The sequence below is a fragment of the Halichoeres trimaculatus genome, unplaced genomic scaffold, assembly GCF_033239565.1.
Source record: "Halichoeres trimaculatus isolate MK-OKI-2021-1 unplaced genomic scaffold, fHalTri1.1 fHalTri1_scaffold_6, whole genome shotgun sequence".
Lineage (NCBI taxonomy): Eukaryota > Metazoa > Chordata > Actinopteri > Labriformes > Labridae > Halichoeres > Halichoeres trimaculatus.
In genome coordinates, this window is record NW_027437184.1 from 13,012,269 (window position 1) to 13,030,350 (window position 18,082).

The following is an 18,082-nucleotide window of genomic DNA, read 5'->3' on the forward strand; positions in this document are numbered from 1 at the left end:
AGAACTGATCAACCAACTGGCAACCAGAACAGGCAGATTACCAGCCTTCTCGATCAGTGACTGGCCTGTCCTCTCAAATACAGCTGAGTCTGTGTTAATCACACACACAAGCTGTGCGTTGCATGATACATTATTTTTTCTCGAATATCTCAGTCTGATGAGACACTTGAATTATTAATTGTGAGCATGTGAGTGTAATATTATGAAGTTTTAGATTCTCTCTGTTTCTCTTGTATGATTTATTAGTTACATTAAACAGCCAAGGGTGAAAGAAAATGGGGAAAATGGCAGTTAAATTGTTTTAGAATGTAAATTTAAGAGATAAAATTCTCAGGTAGGTAATTTATTCATCAGATATTTCAACCATGTGGCTGCTGAGTTGCTTGGTTTTGGTAACTTAAAGAGGGGGTATTTTGCTCTTATACTGTCCCTCAGGCACCGTCTGTTGTCACTTTACATTGTTTACAGCTCAAAAAAATCCCTTCCTTTTTGCACATGGGTGCTTTAGAAAACCTTATTCAGTCTCTGAAACGCATCTCTTTTAAGATCCCCCACTACAGAATCCCTCTTCCCTCTGATTGGCCAGCCCTCTGCAGACCTTGGTGTTTGAGGCCTGACCTCATCATTTCAGCAAGTCTTGTGTAGAGCTTGTACTATTTTTGGACTGAACTGTTTTTGGGAGTTTTGGGAAGTTTACAGATAGATTCAGGGATTTCTACAGCATATGAATATGTAGCAGTCATAGACCGTATAAAACATGGATGTAGGCTCGCCGACGTCACCTGTCTGTTTCTGAAACAGAAAATGAAGCACATTGGCTATAGCGGCCATATTGGTAGTGGCAAGGGCTTCGCGTACAGCCATAGGGCGCTTGTCAGTCACGTGACCCTCAGCTGTGCCTCTTATTGGGGGAGCTTGCGATCTTAATATCCCCTGAACGGCCAAGTTAGAAAGAAATCCACCCCCTATACAGTGGGTACCTATAGTAAAATAGACTTTTTTGAACCAGGCTACAAATAGGTTAATTTCTGCTTTGAAAATGGCTTTTTTTGGCTTGGTGCGTATGTGATTTCCAGTTCTTCCGGAGCCAGCCTCAAGCGAACACTTAAGAAACAGCGGATTTTAGCACTTCCGCATTGTCTCATATTCTTAGACCGGAGGTTGCCGCTTGGTAGCAGTATAAAAATTAGCAGTAGTGTGTCCCACATGATAGAAAGGCTCTCACACACACATTTTCTTTTGGCTGACCAAAATTTGATATATATTCTCGATGTAGTTTTTACAGTGAATTATTCAGCTTATTAATATTTTGTGTGCATCCAATAAAAAATGTTTTGTGTTTCTAACCACCAGAGCTGAAACTCAACATTAATCACATGGTGGTTTGAACTGGGCAACCAGATGATGCATCTCTTTGAATAGTGTACCAGTGCAGCCACATGTGGAAGCAAATCAAAGTGCCACATCTCTCTCTTGATCTTGAAACAATAGCAACCAAAAAGCAATATTTACACTCAATCATAAATTTCTATAAGATCAAAACAATATTGTTCCAAGTAAACCTCTAAACAAGGTCAGTAAAACAAGCCCAAACGCTTGAATTTGCCAGTCCATTGTTATATAAATATAGCCAGTCCAGGACAAAACATCCGGATCCAAGGAGATTATATGCAATCATGAGATTATATGCAAGGAACACTTTAACAAAACCAGTTGTATAAGTTGAGCTTGTTGTGATTTCACACAATTCCAACAAATGATTCAAAGTCAGAATTTCTTCTTCTCTTCGGCTGCTAGGTCATGTGCGAATTTGATGAGGAGACTCAAATCTATCATTGTCTCCACACATGAATAGAACACAAGTGTGTGTGTGTGTGTGTGTGTGTGTGTGTGTGTGTGTGTGTGTGTGTGTGTGTGTGTGTGTGTGTGTGTATTTGTCCCATTTGATGAATAGCTTTTCTATTCACATACAAGTGGAACAAAGCTACTGCAGAGTTCAGACTACTGCTGGATATCCTGTTGATATCACACAGGCCCATTCTTTGGACTGTGTGTGTGTTTGTGAGTTAATACACATAGCAGCCGTTGTGCTGTGCTGCTGCATGGTTGTGGTTGATTACAGATTCCTTTTTTGTGTTGCTTACACTGCTCTGTGTGTGTGTGTGTGTGTGTGTGTGTGTGTGTGTGTGTGTGTGTGTGTGTGTGTGTGTGTGTGTGTGTGTGTGTGTTCCCTGCTCTTTTGTGAGATGGATGCCTCATTCCAGCAGTATCCAAGCTACTGTCCTGCAAATGTCATCTGTCATCATACTGCAGACAGAGCATGTGAGTGTCATACTTGAGGCTGGAAGGAGTTCCCTGTGCATTTTTCTGACAGAGCAGACAACCTTAACAACAAAACTCTCTCTCCGTCTGTTGTCTATATGTATATATATATATATATATATATATATATATATATATATATATATATATATATATATATATATATATATATATATATATAATTTATTTTATACATACTGCTCGTTAACGCAAATTTCTAATTGGCCAATCACATGGCAGCAACCCAATGAATTTAGGTATGTAGACATGGTCAGAATGATCTGCTGCAGTTCAACGTTGAGGCAGATGGGCTACAGCAGCAGAAGACCACACTGGGTGCCACTCCTGTCAGCTGAGAACATGAAACTGAGGCTACAATTTGCACAGGCTCACCAAATTTGGACAATAGAAGATTGGAAAAATGTTCCCTGGTCTGTTGAGTCTTGATTTCTGCTGTGACATTTGGATGGTAGGGTCAGAATTTGGCATCAAGAACATAAAAGCATGGATCCATCCTGCCTTGTATCAATGGTTCAGGCTGCTGCTGGTGGTGTAACGGTGTGGGGGATATTTTCATGGCACACTGTTGGCCCCTTAGTACCAATTGCGCAGCCTACCTAAATGTTGTTGCTGACCATATCCATCCTTTTATGAGCACAGTGTACCCATCTTCTGATGGCTACTTCCAGCAGGATAACACTCCACGTCATAAAGCTGGAATCATCTCAGACTGGTTTCTTGAACATGTCGATGAGTTCACTGTACTTAAATGGCCTCCACAGTCACCAGATCTCAATCCAATAGAGCACCTTTGGGACGTGGTGGAACAGGAGATTGGCATCATGGATGTGCAGCCGACAAATCTGCAGAAACTGTGTGATTGTATCATGTCAATATGGACCAAACTCTCTGAGGAATGTTTCCAGTACCTTGTTGAATCTATGCCACATATGCCATATATATTTGGCTCTTTGTATATTTGTGTGTGTCTTGGGTTTTGAGCTTAGGAGGAAGTGAAAGAAAGAAGAATGGGGGGAATTCTCTCATACAAGTGTGAGAAGAGGGGAAGAGGACAGAGAAGCATGTGTCAACAGGGTCATCTATTTTTAGCTGTCACTGTCCTCTGCTGGCCTTCCTGCCTGGACACAGACATGGAAACACATAACCAAAAACAGGAGATAGCGGTGACACCATAGCCATGGCATCATCCACACGTCTAACATCCCAAAGCCTGAGACAATGTCTTTTTTTCTCACCAGCTGCAGATCTGGTTTTGCATATTCAGAATATCCCTGATATCTTCAGAGCTTCAGTGTTGATTTTATCATGTCAATAACAGACCTATGCAGCAATTCCTATGAGAAGACATGGAATGCAGAGGGAAGCTGGATAACAAGACTTGAAATACACATAACTGTTAGAATTTAAGTGACAACAACAAATATTTGTATGGGTATCTAAAAGAACAGTGTTGGACTGTACCATCTTTGAATTTGGTGCTTGAGATTATGATTCTGTGCATTGATGGATGAACCATATATGATTAGCATCCCCTAACATGCAGGCCTCTCTGGACGCTGTTCTTGTTGTGGCATGTAATTCTTTCTTTATTTTGTAGTTATTCATTTGTGTTGGCGAGAATCAGGATCACATAGGCCAACAATGTGTTTTTGATTTAGAAACGCAGTTTGATTGAGTTGAAAGCCCCACTTTGGTCTGATGTGTGGGTTTGCACAGATGTGAAGCAGTATATGTGTGTTTGTGTGTCCCATGTTTCCCGTACATATCGATACTCAGCTACGGTGAGCTGTATGACATGCGTGATGTATTTACACAAATGAGCCAGAAAAGATTCTTGTGTTACCTCATCACTGTGTTTGCCAAAATGTACAGCGAGATGTCCTCCAAGGGCGAGTCAGCTAAACAGAAGTGAAAGCTTGTGAGGTTGTTTTTCATCAGATTTGGACACATTGTTTCTGAAACAGAGTCATACTTCACAGTCATCACAGTGTTTACATGAAGAGGGATGAACAGGAAAAGTGCTTGTGGCATTAAATACAACTTGGATCTTGTTTAATGTGAAAAACTCGTGCTATGTTGTTAGCAACACTCTCGAGCAACTGACAAACATCAATGCATTCATCATAGTTACAGCCCTCACAGGAATATAACATGACTAATAGTGCTTTTACAATGACCTAAGCTCATGGTTCAATAAATCTGAAATTTTTACATGTTATTACTCAGCTGTGTTAAATACTTTGGATTGGATTGGACTGAATCTCATAAAATTGGTGACAGACTCTTACAGCAAAGACTATACCAATGATATCAAATCAATTCAGAGGAAGGAGTCCAGAAAATCTAACCTCCACCAGTGAACACTGTGGCAAAAACGTTTGTTTGTGGTAGCATTCAGAATCCGTACCCCACTCAATATGGACATTAATTTCAATACATTGTCTTGTCCTGAATTCCAGGCACTGGAGGGGGATATGGTGAGTTTGGGGATATTCTAAGGTCCTGACAATCGCCATACAACATTACTGGATTACAAAGTTGTGACATTTTCCCTGTTAAATATGTATTTAACTGTTAGGCATTTTAATTTGCATTATAGGAAGTGAGTAGGTTAATGTTTAGCTTAACTGTGAATGGTCCTCTCCACTTTTCATGGGGGTACTGTTCACCCTGTTGGGTTCCTAATTTGTATGGCAACCTGCTCACTGTACATTGTCCATATCTATTTAAGTATAGTGTAAAATGATCGGTCTTCCAACTCTTGCCTAAAAGAAGTACCAAAGTAACCTTTTCAGGATTAAATGTTCTATAAATGTAAAATTTTGCAATTACTATTGTTTTTTTTAAGTATTTTTTCTCTTAACTGTGAAAATGGAGAGCAAGTGATCCACTCCAAAAAGGCAAAACAGATCCCTTTGTTTTCATTTTCTTCTCATTCATATACTAGACTTACTTGGTGGTGGCAGCAAGTGGTGCTAGACAGAGTTACACCTCTGCATAGAAAGTGCACTTTGCTGAATGAAACAGAAGTCTTCATGTAGTGGCAGTGAATCTCTCTCCCTCATAGAAAACAGACTTTTATATCTGTGTGACCTGTGTACCACGTTGTACAGTAGTAGTTTTGCACTGATGGTATTTGACCAGACTGATTCAGGGTTTTTTGAGCCGTTTAATCAAACTAACACATTAAACCCATAGTTTTGTGCACCATAAAGCAGCTGCTCACTTTTTTATGTCTTTCAAAACTCAACCTCCTCATTCATCAGGAGTCTTTCTAAAAGGCAATCTCTGTAATGATCTCACTTTGAGGTGTTAAGCTCTGTCATCACAGAATCAAGCTTTGGATTAGCTTTAGGTGCTAATCTGATTAAGGAAGAGACTACAGTAACTCTTGTACGTTTTAATTCCCATTTAAAGAGATTTTTCTACAGCTCCCTCTGGTTAGGTGCTTTCCCTGAATTTGTAATCAGCGTTTTCAAGAACACTTTTGCAGAAGTTGGGAGTATTTTAGAATCAGAGGCATGTGGTTTCTAAAGAGAAAACAGGAAGAATAAAGCGCTCAGTCGACAGGAGCTGTTTACTTTTAGAAGTGACAATGTGCCATTGATGCAAGTGTCAGTCAAAAACAGTTTTCCTTCATCTTTTGATCTTTGATTTTTGAAGATAAGCAAATAACTTAAGGTCTTTAAATTCAAAGGTTTTATCTTCCCAAGTCAAATTGCTGCGGTACATTTCAACTTTTTACACACACAGTAACTACTGGAAAACACATTTATCTCAAACTAGTGCCTATAACAGTCTAAGTGTACCTGGGGCTAAAATGCCCGTCTGTTTTTCTCCTCGGTGGTCTGTGGTTGGTTTTGATGTTTATGAAGGAGAGCATGTAGAGTGTGGCAGAAGCCAGAGTGAAGAAATGAACATCAACCGGCGTGTTTCACTCAGGAGGTGCTGAGAGGAACTGTCAGTGTCAGAAAGAGTGAGAGGAGAGCTTGGCCAAAAATAAGAGCGCAGAAGAGCCGGCAGGAGGAGGGCAGTGTACAAGAGATATATGGCTGTGGAGCTCAGTGGATACACGGTATGACATCAGGCAAACTGAGGCCACCCATGCGTTTATGTGCTACCAGACAGAATCACTGATGGACAATGTAAAATAAAGGGCTAGGGAGACATGATCAAAAAAAAAGGAAAGAAAAACAAAAGCTGCTGTGGTGTTACATCTGAAAAGAGCCTAAGGTACATATAAAGGTATATATGGCATTCATATTTGTTTTTAACTGCCATCCTGTTTCTTGCTGTTAACTATAGTTATTCTCTACAACAGCATTTGTAGTAAAAGGATGTATATATTCCACTTGTGACAATGTGAGTGCCATGCATTAATTTGTATAGGACTCAAGGGCGCCCTTTAGCATTTGGACCTTTTTATATCTTTAATGACAGTGTAAGAAATGACTGATAGAAATTCTGTTGCTTTTTGGTGATGTGTACCACCTGCTGTTTTTAAAGAGGGGGTATTGTGCTGTTCTTTTGGCTTTATACTGTCCTTCTGATAGTTAAGTAGCTTAACATGATTTGCTGCTGAAATATTTTTACTCATGGTAGTGTTCCAGAAAAACCTTATTTCAGTCTCTATCTGAAATGCTGTTGTCTTGTGAAGATCTTGTGAAGCTCCTGTGCAAGTGCTACTTTCATAATGGACGGTTTTGAGAAGTTTGCCGACACAGTCATGGAAATCTACAACTGTGATTTTCAACCACTGTGCCACTGCAAACTAGTGTGCCGTGAGATACTGTAAAGGGTGCCGTGGGAAATAATCCAGTTTAATAATAATCCTTGATGATAACGGAGAAATATTTTAGAAGAAATAACGCCGAACAAGGCCTGGGACAAAATTCAGACCCTGATGAAGGCTCTAGTATGGGAGGTTCACTTTTGCCAGGATGCAATGACACCGACTCTACTGTGCTTGGTCTGTGGCGAAAAACTATCCACTAGTGACATCGTCCCAAGTAAGCATATACGCCATTTCCAAATGAACCACCCGATGCTTCAAAACAAGCAGGTGGATGATTTTGTTCGCCTGTGTGAAAACATGGTGAAACAGCCAACTTTCGTGGGGAAAAACCACAAAGGAGCAAGCCCTCAAAGCTAGCTACCACATTGCTGAACTTGTTGCTGAATCAAAAATGTTGCACACTGTAATAGAGTCATTAATACCACCTGCCTGCAAAGCTATTGCTAAGAGGGTGCTCAGCTCTGACACAGTAAAAGAAGTCAGGATATCAGCTTTGTGTTAATCAAAACTGGCCCAGGTTTCACAGTGCATGAGTGTAAGAGACTATATCGTTATTAAGCTACAGAGTGTTATTTTTTTATACTTTTGGTTGGTTGGATGTTATAAATGTGCCTTGGCTCAAAAATGGTTGAAAAACATTGATCTACAGCATAAAAGTAGGTAGCAGTTTGGAAATTTGCACATCCCGCTTTGTTACTTTACATCCATGTTTAGAATATAGGAAAGCAAAATGCCCCTTCTTTAAGGAGTGTGCTGCATGAGCTGCAGTAACCAACCAACTGCATGACTTTGAAATCCATATCCTGTTTGTACGCTTGTGAGTTTCTTGCGTAATCTTGTCTGTAAAACCACAGTTTATCCTTCATGGTCAAAGTGTGGTCTCAATCTGGTCATACTTTAGCTATTTTGACGCTACAGAGCCACCGTGATTCACTGTGCACTCTCTTCCTACGATGTCTTCTGAATCAGTCCCAAGTGAGATAGTTGTGAGAGTGTGCTTAGTGTGTGCTGCTGGCAGCACTCACAGGAGCTGCTTGAACTCTGTTTTATGTCTCTGACTGGCAAGCTTCAGAGAATCTTTCTTAAATGGCACACAGACAGTACAGAAATGCACAGAGGACTTGTGGTATTGACATAAACATGGCCAATTACACTCTGTCTTTCCTCTCAGCGCTCACTGTCCTTTCCCTGACTCCCATCTGTCTTTCCATTAGATTCTGGATCCAGCTTTTCTCACTCTTTATATTCTGCGTCCTTGTCCTTATGTTTGTGCGTGTACTCTGTCTTCAGCTTTAATTTTTACCTTCATGGCTGTTCTAAAAAGTATTGTTTTCCCATGTCTGCCTTGGCCTGTCCAGCAGCAGGAAATATAACTGTGAATGTGACCCTGCCTCAAGTTTAAAAGGAATCAAAGCCAAACTGGCCGTGAGTGTCTGTCTCCTAGGAGCTCTTAGCGCCTCATGTATTATTTGAAAGGCATCCGTCTGTCTTGGCACTTGGCTAATGCGCCCCAAGTTTAATGGAACTTTTTTGCACAATTCAGCACACACTCACATGCACCACCATGCAAAAGTACACCCCAGTATATCAGCTGTCAACCTTCATCACTAACACCACTGGGGACTCAAAGCATTTTCCTGTCTGCATTTTGAGCAGGTTTCACCCTCTCTCACATTCAGTGGCAGCATGAAATACAGTCTTCAGACCCTGCTACAAGAGTTTCTCACATTCTTGCTTTCAACCAGTCTTTAGAATTTAATCTTTATCAATAAACACATTAAACTTAGCATTTTATAAACTTATTCCTGCGCACACCTTACAAGCTTCTTTTCTGTTCTCTCTTCTCCTCTCAGGTCTGTCAACAGCAAAGAGGAAGTTCGCCGACTCTCTCAACGATTTTAAATTCCAGTGTATTGGAGACGCCGAGACAGATGATGAGATATGCATAGGTAAGCTCCCTGATATGAAATCCAACCTACAGTATTTGCTATTCTGCCAGAAGAGAAAAGCCTGGAAATAGATGCTGCTTCATCATTTGTAGCCCCTGAAATAGAACAGTCGTGTCAGCACAGATTCAAAGACCTGCTTAAGTTTCATTGCTATTATTGAAGAAGCAATAAAAATAAGTTGGATGTCTCTTCTTAATGTTGTTATTTTTTTTCTAATAGATTTTTAAAATTATTTTACATTAATGATGGAGTAAGTATTATCCAGTTCCAAGTTTGCGCTCTTTTTTAGCAAAACATCAAATATATCATATAGAATTGTGATATACAGTAATTACATGTACATATCTTGTAATGAACTTTTCTCTGAAACAGGGTGCAGTAAATAGACTGAAGCCACTCTGGTCCAACTATTTTGTCATTAAGTTTCATCCTCCATCCGCTGAATGTATAGTCATGCGTACAGTGCCAACATTTTCTTTATCCTTAGGAATTAACTTGAAGAAGCATGTTTCACAGCTCTAGCAAAAGACTTTTGACCCACTTTTTTTTTATTTTTTTACTTCTGCTGTATTTGACAACTCCCTCCCTTCTGCCAGTGTTATAATCTTCATGCTAATGCAAACCCAACACTGGGATCATGAGTGATCTGCATGGTTCTGTTTGTTTGTACAATAAATGAGTGTAAATAATCATAAATTCCATGAAGTCATCCCAATCGTTCAGCGCTCTTTTGCAGCAGCTGACACACCCTCTCCTGCTGTTGGGCTCTGTCTGTGCAGGCTGCGGCTCCTCACTGGGCCGACCCACCCACTCCTGTGTTGAACTAACCCAGGCTATCTTTCCTGAACAGCTTGCTGCTCAACTGGGCTGCACCCCTAACTGTTGTTTTTAGGGTATTGAAAGCCAGCCTCATGTAAAAGCTTATTTTATCCTCTTTTCTGCTAATAGATCAAAGAAATAACAGTTAAAAATAGCTTTTATTAAAAAAACTTTTATCAGGCAAAAAAAGATCTGAAAGTAGCCTCTCTCAGGCAAATATATTTATCCCTGGATCAAGGCTTGGCTGTATCTAATACACTTTATTGAGTGACTGTTCTATTTTTCATTACATTCCTAGCATAGTCCTAAAGTTCTGCTCCTTCAAAGTTTAATCTCACTTCCAGGAACTCAATCCTTTCTTGAAATCTGTTTTATATTGAGCAAAGTTAGTTTGAGAGTGTTAAAATGTCATTAACACAAGAAGTAAAAATTTGATGAAGCTGCACATGCATAATTATGTTTGTGCTCTGTGTAACATTAACACGTGTGCCTGTGTGTCTGTGTGAAGTGTTGGACAGCGACGGAGGCAATTGAAGTGGAAACTCTGACCCAAAACAATGTAGCCATGCCTCTCTTGCCAGCAAGTGAGGAAACAAGCAGTGAGCTGTGCTCGCTATGAAAGCACCATAGAAACAAACCCTCTAAATTGCGGTTCCATTTCCAGTTAATTACTCTGCTGTGTCATGAGTTTAGAGACATTTGTGAGAGGTCCAAGTGCAGAAACAAAAGCTTCTTCCCCTTCGCCTTGTGCCAGCTTTCTTCAAACACTCTCCCTGTTTCTCTGTGTCATCAGCACTTTTGCAAATACCAACTTTCTCTCTCTTCTGACATGTCTGTTCTCAGCCAAGTCTCTTCAGGAGTTTGCAGCAGTGCTTCAGAACCTGGAGGATGAGCGAACACGCATGGTGAGTATGGTTAAAAGGTCAATCATAGGGAGGGGAAACTGTGCATGAAACATAAAAGTTGTAGTTATATAGGAAATATTACAACTAGAGTTAGACTGATATATCAAACAACCTGGTATTAATCAATCACTTTTATACTAGTACTGGTGCTAGAATACACTGCAAAAACTGATGTCCAAGTGTTTTTATTTTATTAGCAGCAAAAAAATTCTTAAAGGGGCTGTGAGGAGATTGAAAGTGATCTTGATTAAGGCTCCTTTCTAGATATATGCCTGATCGGACACGATTTTAAAATTAGATTATCAGCGCCAATATTGCTGGTTACAGGTTATTTTAGATTGCTACTATTGAGCTTCCAGTATGGATCGTCCAGGACCGATTGATTTATGGCACATCTAGGTCTCTATGACAACACCACGGTGGCTGACAAAGTTTAGTAGTGAGAAAAGATAAAACACAGAGATCTGTGTTTTTCTCTGCTAAAAATGATTTCTTTGATTAATTTTGTAGTGATGGTGGACACAACAACCTAACTGTCAGACAGAAAAAGGACAGAAAAGCAAAAGAAAGCTAAATGGGAGAGTGATACAGTACAGCTCGGGCTGTGTCAAATACGTCGGAGCACCCGGCTGCCAGCTGAACTAAATATAAACGGCTAATAAACTACTTACAAACTGACAGGGGCTGCTTGTTGTCATGCTAACCTACAGATATGTTGGAGCACCGGACTGCTAACATATAGCCAACTGCTACAATGTTTGCTTGATTTCGCGTTTCAAACCCTAGCGCTGCGTAACTGTATTGACAAATACCATACCTTGGCGCGTTGTATACAGTAAAAAGTTGTCTTGAATAAAGAAATTTTGTTTTGATCCGATCTCCTCTTAATTTCAAAACAAATGCACGCTTCACTAAAAGTAATTTACGACAGTGTGCGGAGACTCAGGGCCAGAAGGTGGCGAGGGAGTGCAATCAAAGCAGATCCTTCTCATAGAATCTTCAATAGACTTCATATAAGTCACACTCCCATGACAAGTCCTGAAAAACATTTTATTTCAAAATAAGAAAAGTGATACTAGAATTGTTCATAAAGGGTAAAGAAAATCGGCCAAAGGGGTATGAAAAATTTCTTGAAATAAGAATGTCTTGACAGGAGAAACATGAAATGAGAAAAAAGGATAGACGTAAACATTATAATTCAGCAGAAAATACAATGGAAACAACTTTGCAGTTTTTATTCAGATGTGTACTTGAATGTCTGTAATGCCACAGTTTTTGCATGTGTTTACCTTTACAGATTGAGAACGCCAACGATGTGCTGATTATGCCTCTGGAGCGCTTCAGGAAAGAACAGATCAGCGCAGCAAAGGTGAGGATACTGAAGTGCAAAACCAGTGAACTGGCCGACTGAAATGTCTTCCGCCTCACGTGTGTTGTGCACCAGTATTGATATGTGTGCAGGAAAACGCCAATCAGCAAATCAATAAAAATCCTTTTAGTGCTTCTGCAGCTGACATGGGCTCACCAGAAGACATGTTGCACACCTAAAACGTACAGTTGGTTACCACAAACTGCAGATTTTCAGTTTGATCATATTCCGTAATGTCAAAATGGTCACTATTTGATTGCAGTGAACATGTCAGTACTCTTCATGTTTTTTATGTTCAAGTTTTGACACTTGGATGGAGGTCTGCAGGTAAAAAAATGATAAAGGGATGTATCGCTTCATGTACTTTACTTATAATGCCAAAACATCTGACAAACATCCAATAAATAATTGATCACTGAAAAAAAAAAAACTGTCAATATAGGGACCAAAGATTTGAGAGTAACCTAGTAAATAAGATCAATTCCAACAATATTTAAGTCTCTCAGGCAAAAAAACAATACCTCTATACATTACTTGCACGCACTGCAAAACTACGTTTTAATGACACCATAAAACACTCTGAATTTATTGTGAAGTTCATCATCTTGGTCAGTTGTTTGTACTGAGAGACTGGGGGAAAGTCCCATCAACACAAAGCTGTATTATGTTACACATAAAGAATATTTACAGCATGTCTCAAAGTCTCCCCCTCGTCCATATGATTGTCCACGAATGTCCATCAAGGTCTGAACCACGGATTCATGACCTGGATAGGAGATTAGAGGAAAACATAATCCTGCCATAAATCACTGGTTTCAGCTGTGGGGGGTCTCATAAGGCGAGCAGGGCTCCCTCCTGTGTTGTTTTAGTGTTTCAGTGTGTGTAAATCTTGATTGTACATACAGGAGACTATGGAAACACTGAAAGAAGAAGCTAAACAGGCAGGGGGATGTTAACTCAGAATTATTGTTTAAATATTATAAAAAGTTGACCTTTTTATTTCATCTTATTAAATCACATTCTACAACATCCTGACTTAAAAGAAAATTACTTTGCTGTATATATTTAAGGCCACTCTGCTGATTATCACAGGCAGTGTTTACAGATACTCACTAGAACCATTCTGTCGGGCTGCTAGATCTCTGGATTTAAACCAAGACTTAAAACTGTTTATGAAAGTTTTTTAAGTTGCTCTTTTTGATATCTGGTTAAATTTGACCTCAACTTTAACTGTGTGTGGGTTTGTGGCAATCGACTCACTTGAAACTATTCTTTCAATGTAAGAAGGGTGATATTGATCTAACACGGCTGCCCCTCTCACTGCGTAACTGAGGAAGGTACACACCACCTAGGCCGTTAGCCGCTGCTGGCTTCGTTGAAGATGTTTGCGGCTAACCAGCTAATGCAACCAGCCTCATCTGGCTCAATCATAACTTGTGCCTTCACTCACCTCACCATCCGGGTGCGACAGCTGCCTTGCCATGTCCCAGAAGATCTCAGAGCTGGAAGAGAGGATATCTATTCTGTACCAGATCAAGGAGGAAGAGCGGATCATGGACTCTATGATTACCACTGCGGCCCCTGCCACCACCCTCACAGTCTCCAGCAAACTGGACTCCACTATCCCTTGGGTGGAGACTGTGGCAGACCAATGGTCTAAACTTGGAGCAAAGCCCAAAGCCCCGATTAGCTCCACTCTTTGTCAGTCTTTAAGGGTAAACCTGGTAGGAAACTGCCCCATCGTCCCCTCCCACCTCAGGTCTAATAATATGTTGATATCTTCAGATGTTGGTGAATGCTCTGTTTTGGTGCTGCTGGGCCTCAGCTCGGCATTTGATACAGTTGATCACTGTGTCCTTATTGAGAGGCTGAGGCAGTGGGTTGGTGTCTCCGGGATTGTCCTAGATTGGTTCTCCTTTTTTTTTTTTTTATCTCCGGCAGGAGTTTTTGGGTATCAGTTGGTCCATATATGTTAGAGTTTGCTGCTCTTTCCTGTGGTGGTCCTCAGGGTTCTGTTTTAGCCCCTTTTCTATTTGCTCTATATTTGCTGCTCTTGAACCACATTATCAGCAAATTCAAAGGTGTATCTTATCACTGTTACATAGATGATATACAACTGTATGTGTCATTTAAGCCTGATGACACACAATCTTGGTGTTAGATCTGATCAGTGCATGTCCTTCAATCACCACATAAAACAGTTGTCCTGGCCATGTTTCTTACCGGCCTCAGTGAATCCTCTCTCCACCATCTTCAATTAGTTCAGAATGCTACTGCAAGGCTCCTGACCAGGTCCAGCCAGACTACTCACATCACGCCAATTTTAGCCTTCCTACATTGGCTTCCAGTCAAAATAAGGATTCATTTCAAGGTTCTTGTTGTTGTACACAGAGCTCTCCATGGTCAGGCTCCTGAATATATTGCTGACCTGCTCAACCCCTACCTCACCAGTAGGTCACTCAGGTCCTTTGACCAGGGCTTGCTGGTTGTCCCTCAAGCCCATCTAACGCCTAAAGGGGTCCGTGTTTTGGACGTGGTGGCTCCAACATTGTGGAACAATCTTCCTATAAGTATTCGTTAAGCTGTCTCTTTGGTTATTTTCAGAAAGCTTTTATAGATGCATTTATTTTAACAGGCCTTTGAATCTCCCTTTACAAATAAATGTTTGATTTTTCTATTTTTTTTCTTAGCCAACATTTTAAGTGTCTTTTTTACTTCTTTTCAAGTGCTGTTATGAATGTATTTTTATATTTTTACTGTGAAGCACCTTGTGATTCTGATCTATAAAAGGTGATATATTAAACAAAATGTAATTACTTACTTACTTATTTATGGTAGTCATGAGGTCCATGCATTCAGTTTCCCATGAATGTAATCATCTTGCAGCAGATCATGGTGTAGTCATTAACAATAGGGCCCAGATGAGCCACCACAGGGGTCCAAGAATACATGCAGCATCAAACATGTTAATCGGTGTATATTCTGCTAATCTGTCCCTTTATAGCCGGTCATTGTTTCTTTGTGACATGATGGCCAGATTAAAGAAGTGAGTGCATAATCTGTTCAGTAAGGTCAGAGAGAGTGATGCACTAATCCTAGTTTAGCCCGAAAAATAGTGATCACATCTTTGCCTGGCACAGTTTTACCTTGTGATTTCCACTAGAAGAAGAATGCTCTAGGGAGTTCAGATATGTTTAAAGAAACTGAGGTCAAGGCTTTAATCATATTCAGTATGGAGTTTACACTAAGTCTTAGAAGAAGTAGTCAGATCTTGTCCAATTCTTTCAATCTGCACTGCAAGCACAGGTGACGTTGTACTCTTTATAATTCTATCATAATAACAGCAACCTTGCACTGTAAAGCACAAAGTGCTGGGAGAAAATTGGTCCAATTTTTTGTTGAAAGACAAGTATCAAGAGGGGAGAAAAGAAAAATCTGAACAGACATGTTAAGAAAAATAGACCCTGCAAATTTTAAAAACTAACAATATCAACAAAGGATTTCTATTTTCAATTGATACAGAAGCCATTCAAATACTTCTTCTGTTAAGGATGTGTGGAATACGACAATGGATCTTTAATCTGGTCCTCATAAAAGTTTCAAACAATGTGTCATAGGCAGAAAGAACAGGGTGCATCATAGTACATCACCTCTCACTGGGACTTCCTTGTGACTGTAAACATGACTCTGCAGTGGTGTGTGTGGAGTCAAACTTAATTGTGTGTGTGATGAGTCAGTGTGGTGGCAGAGCTGGAAATAGTTCAAGAAAATGATTGGTGAGTAATCATCCTGGGGGAAGATTGCCATCTGCTGGCCGTTGATGGAAGTTCATATAAGTAAACTATTTCAAATGCGTTTTTGTATTTTACAGTTTTTTTTGGGAAGTTAATAAGTAAGTAAGTAAAAGCTATAAATTAAGTAAATGTCACATTGGGAATCAAATTTAAGGAAAAATTTTTTTTTTTTCCATTCCAACGAATTGAGTTTTTTAAATGTGCTTTTACTCAGTTTTATGGAATTAGATCAATAATGAGTGAACCAAAGGCTATTTGTAGCACTAGCTACTCCAGACATGATTTCCTCAGTCAGTATGAAAAAGTCAGAGAGGCAGAGTTGGAACAGAGGCCTTGTTGTTAAGAAGAACATTCATCCTCTGATGCATTCTGCAGCTGCCGTCTGTCTGTTCCTCCACTGGCCCAAAGGACGGAGTCTTTCTCTTCAAACTGGCTTGGCAGTGAAACACCTGCATCATGTGACTGCAGCAAGCTGACTTCACAGGCTTGTTGGAGTTCAGACTTGAGAGTCACGTATGTTGTCCATGACAGGCTGGAAAAAGAAAATTTGTACCAGACTGTAGGGGGGTACTTTATCAGATTTTTTTTGATACTGTGAGTTAGTATTCACACCTTTCAGGCTGTGAAATGGATCAATCCAAATGGCATCCGAGTTATTTCCTACTGTGAAATTTAAATGTCTCCATATAGAAAAACTCTCGCACTCACTGCTAGGTCATTATTTATCATGTACAAGTAAAGGAAGAACCAACAGTGTAAAAGCAGCACGGGATCATGACTAATTGATGATATGTGTATTTTCCAGTGAAAACTTAAATTCTTCTTTCTGTAATCCTGAATTTTTATACTGTTCTACATCTCGATCCACACAGTAGTTTTGTCACTTTAAGAAGATTTACAGACTGGTACTTTTCCTTCTACTTAAGTAAATTTTCATCAAGTAATTGCACTTGTACTTGAGTACAACAGTGATGCTATAAAAATGCACCCTTAATGAAAAATTAACCACTGTGATACCTTACAAATACAAACAAACAAAAAAAAGTTGATCATGAGAGTTAGTTTATGTTTGAACATAATGTAAGTCTTAAGTCCTAGTATGTCCCGTGTGTTTGGGCTTTGTTCTGAAGCTCTAGCCTGGTCTGGTTATAAGTTTGGGATAAAGAAATACAATAACACAAACAGATGAGGACACATGGACAGCAATAACACCCCGGGGCCCCTCTGACAGTGGGAGACCTACCCTGATCGGCCCCTCCTCTGTTTATGTGCTCATGTCTCTCCTCTTGTTTTCCTCTTTGTTTCTCTTCACTGTTATCTGTATCTTCCCTCTTTTACTGGATTTCATTTCAACATTTATGCTCCCAATGAGACTAATGACGACTGAACAACCACAAGAAAGTGATCAGAACAGATACAGCTGGTGTACTTTTGGTTTTTGTCTTTTATCTTCATGGACATTTGGCAGTTTGTCTCAGGATGTTTGAGTCCAGCAATGTTAAGAACACGCCCTGATTTATCTGTTTGTGGTATATCATAGTGATATCTTTCTGTCTCTGAAGTCAGTTACCTCAGAAGATGTAAGATAGTCTGTCATTTAGTGAGCAGCTGTGCTCCTGGGGGAACAGTTTTACTTCTGAGTCCCTGAAAAATAATAAATTCAAATGAAGTTTGCTTTACTGTCTGCTCTTTAAACTTGCTGCTTAGTTATGTAGTAACTGTGTTAATATGATTAAAATTAAATAAAAACCTTTGACTATTACGTTTGCTGAAATGATGCATGATTTTGCCTCCTACTCAATAAAAACTACTTTTCTTGTAATCATCTGTTACAGGAAGCGAGGAAAAAGTATGACAAAGAGACGGAGAAGTATTGTGCAGTGTTGGAGAAGCATCTCAGCCTGTCAGCGAGAAAGAAAGAGTCACATCTACATGAGGTGAGATGTGTCTGCGTTTGTCTCTCATCAGCCCAGATCTGATTTTTATTTTTTTTTTTGAAAATGATTTTTATTAAATTTATGAACTGGATTTCATACAAAAGAATCAGAACAGATCTTCAGAATATCCCAATCTCTCTCTTTAATTCTCTGTTCCCATCTATTCCGTGC

The 18,082-nt window shown here is 39.8% G+C and overlaps 1 protein-coding gene across 1 annotated transcript in view; it reads left to right on the plus strand.

Moving 5' to 3' along the window:
• The window catches only part of LOC141791536 (rho GTPase-activating protein 26-like), a 103,000-nt gene that overhangs the window by 38,731 nt on the left and 46,187 nt on the right, over positions 1 to 18,082 (plus strand). The window contains exons 2-5 of the mRNA XM_074672092.1: positions 8,992 to 9,087; positions 10,750 to 10,811; positions 12,109 to 12,180; positions 17,810 to 17,911. Coding sequence (XP_074528193.1) covers positions 8,992 to 9,087; positions 10,750 to 10,811; positions 12,109 to 12,180; positions 17,810 to 17,911 — 332 coding nt within the window. The remainder of the gene's footprint in view (positions 1 to 8,991; positions 9,088 to 10,749; positions 10,812 to 12,108; positions 12,181 to 17,809; positions 17,912 to 18,082) is intronic.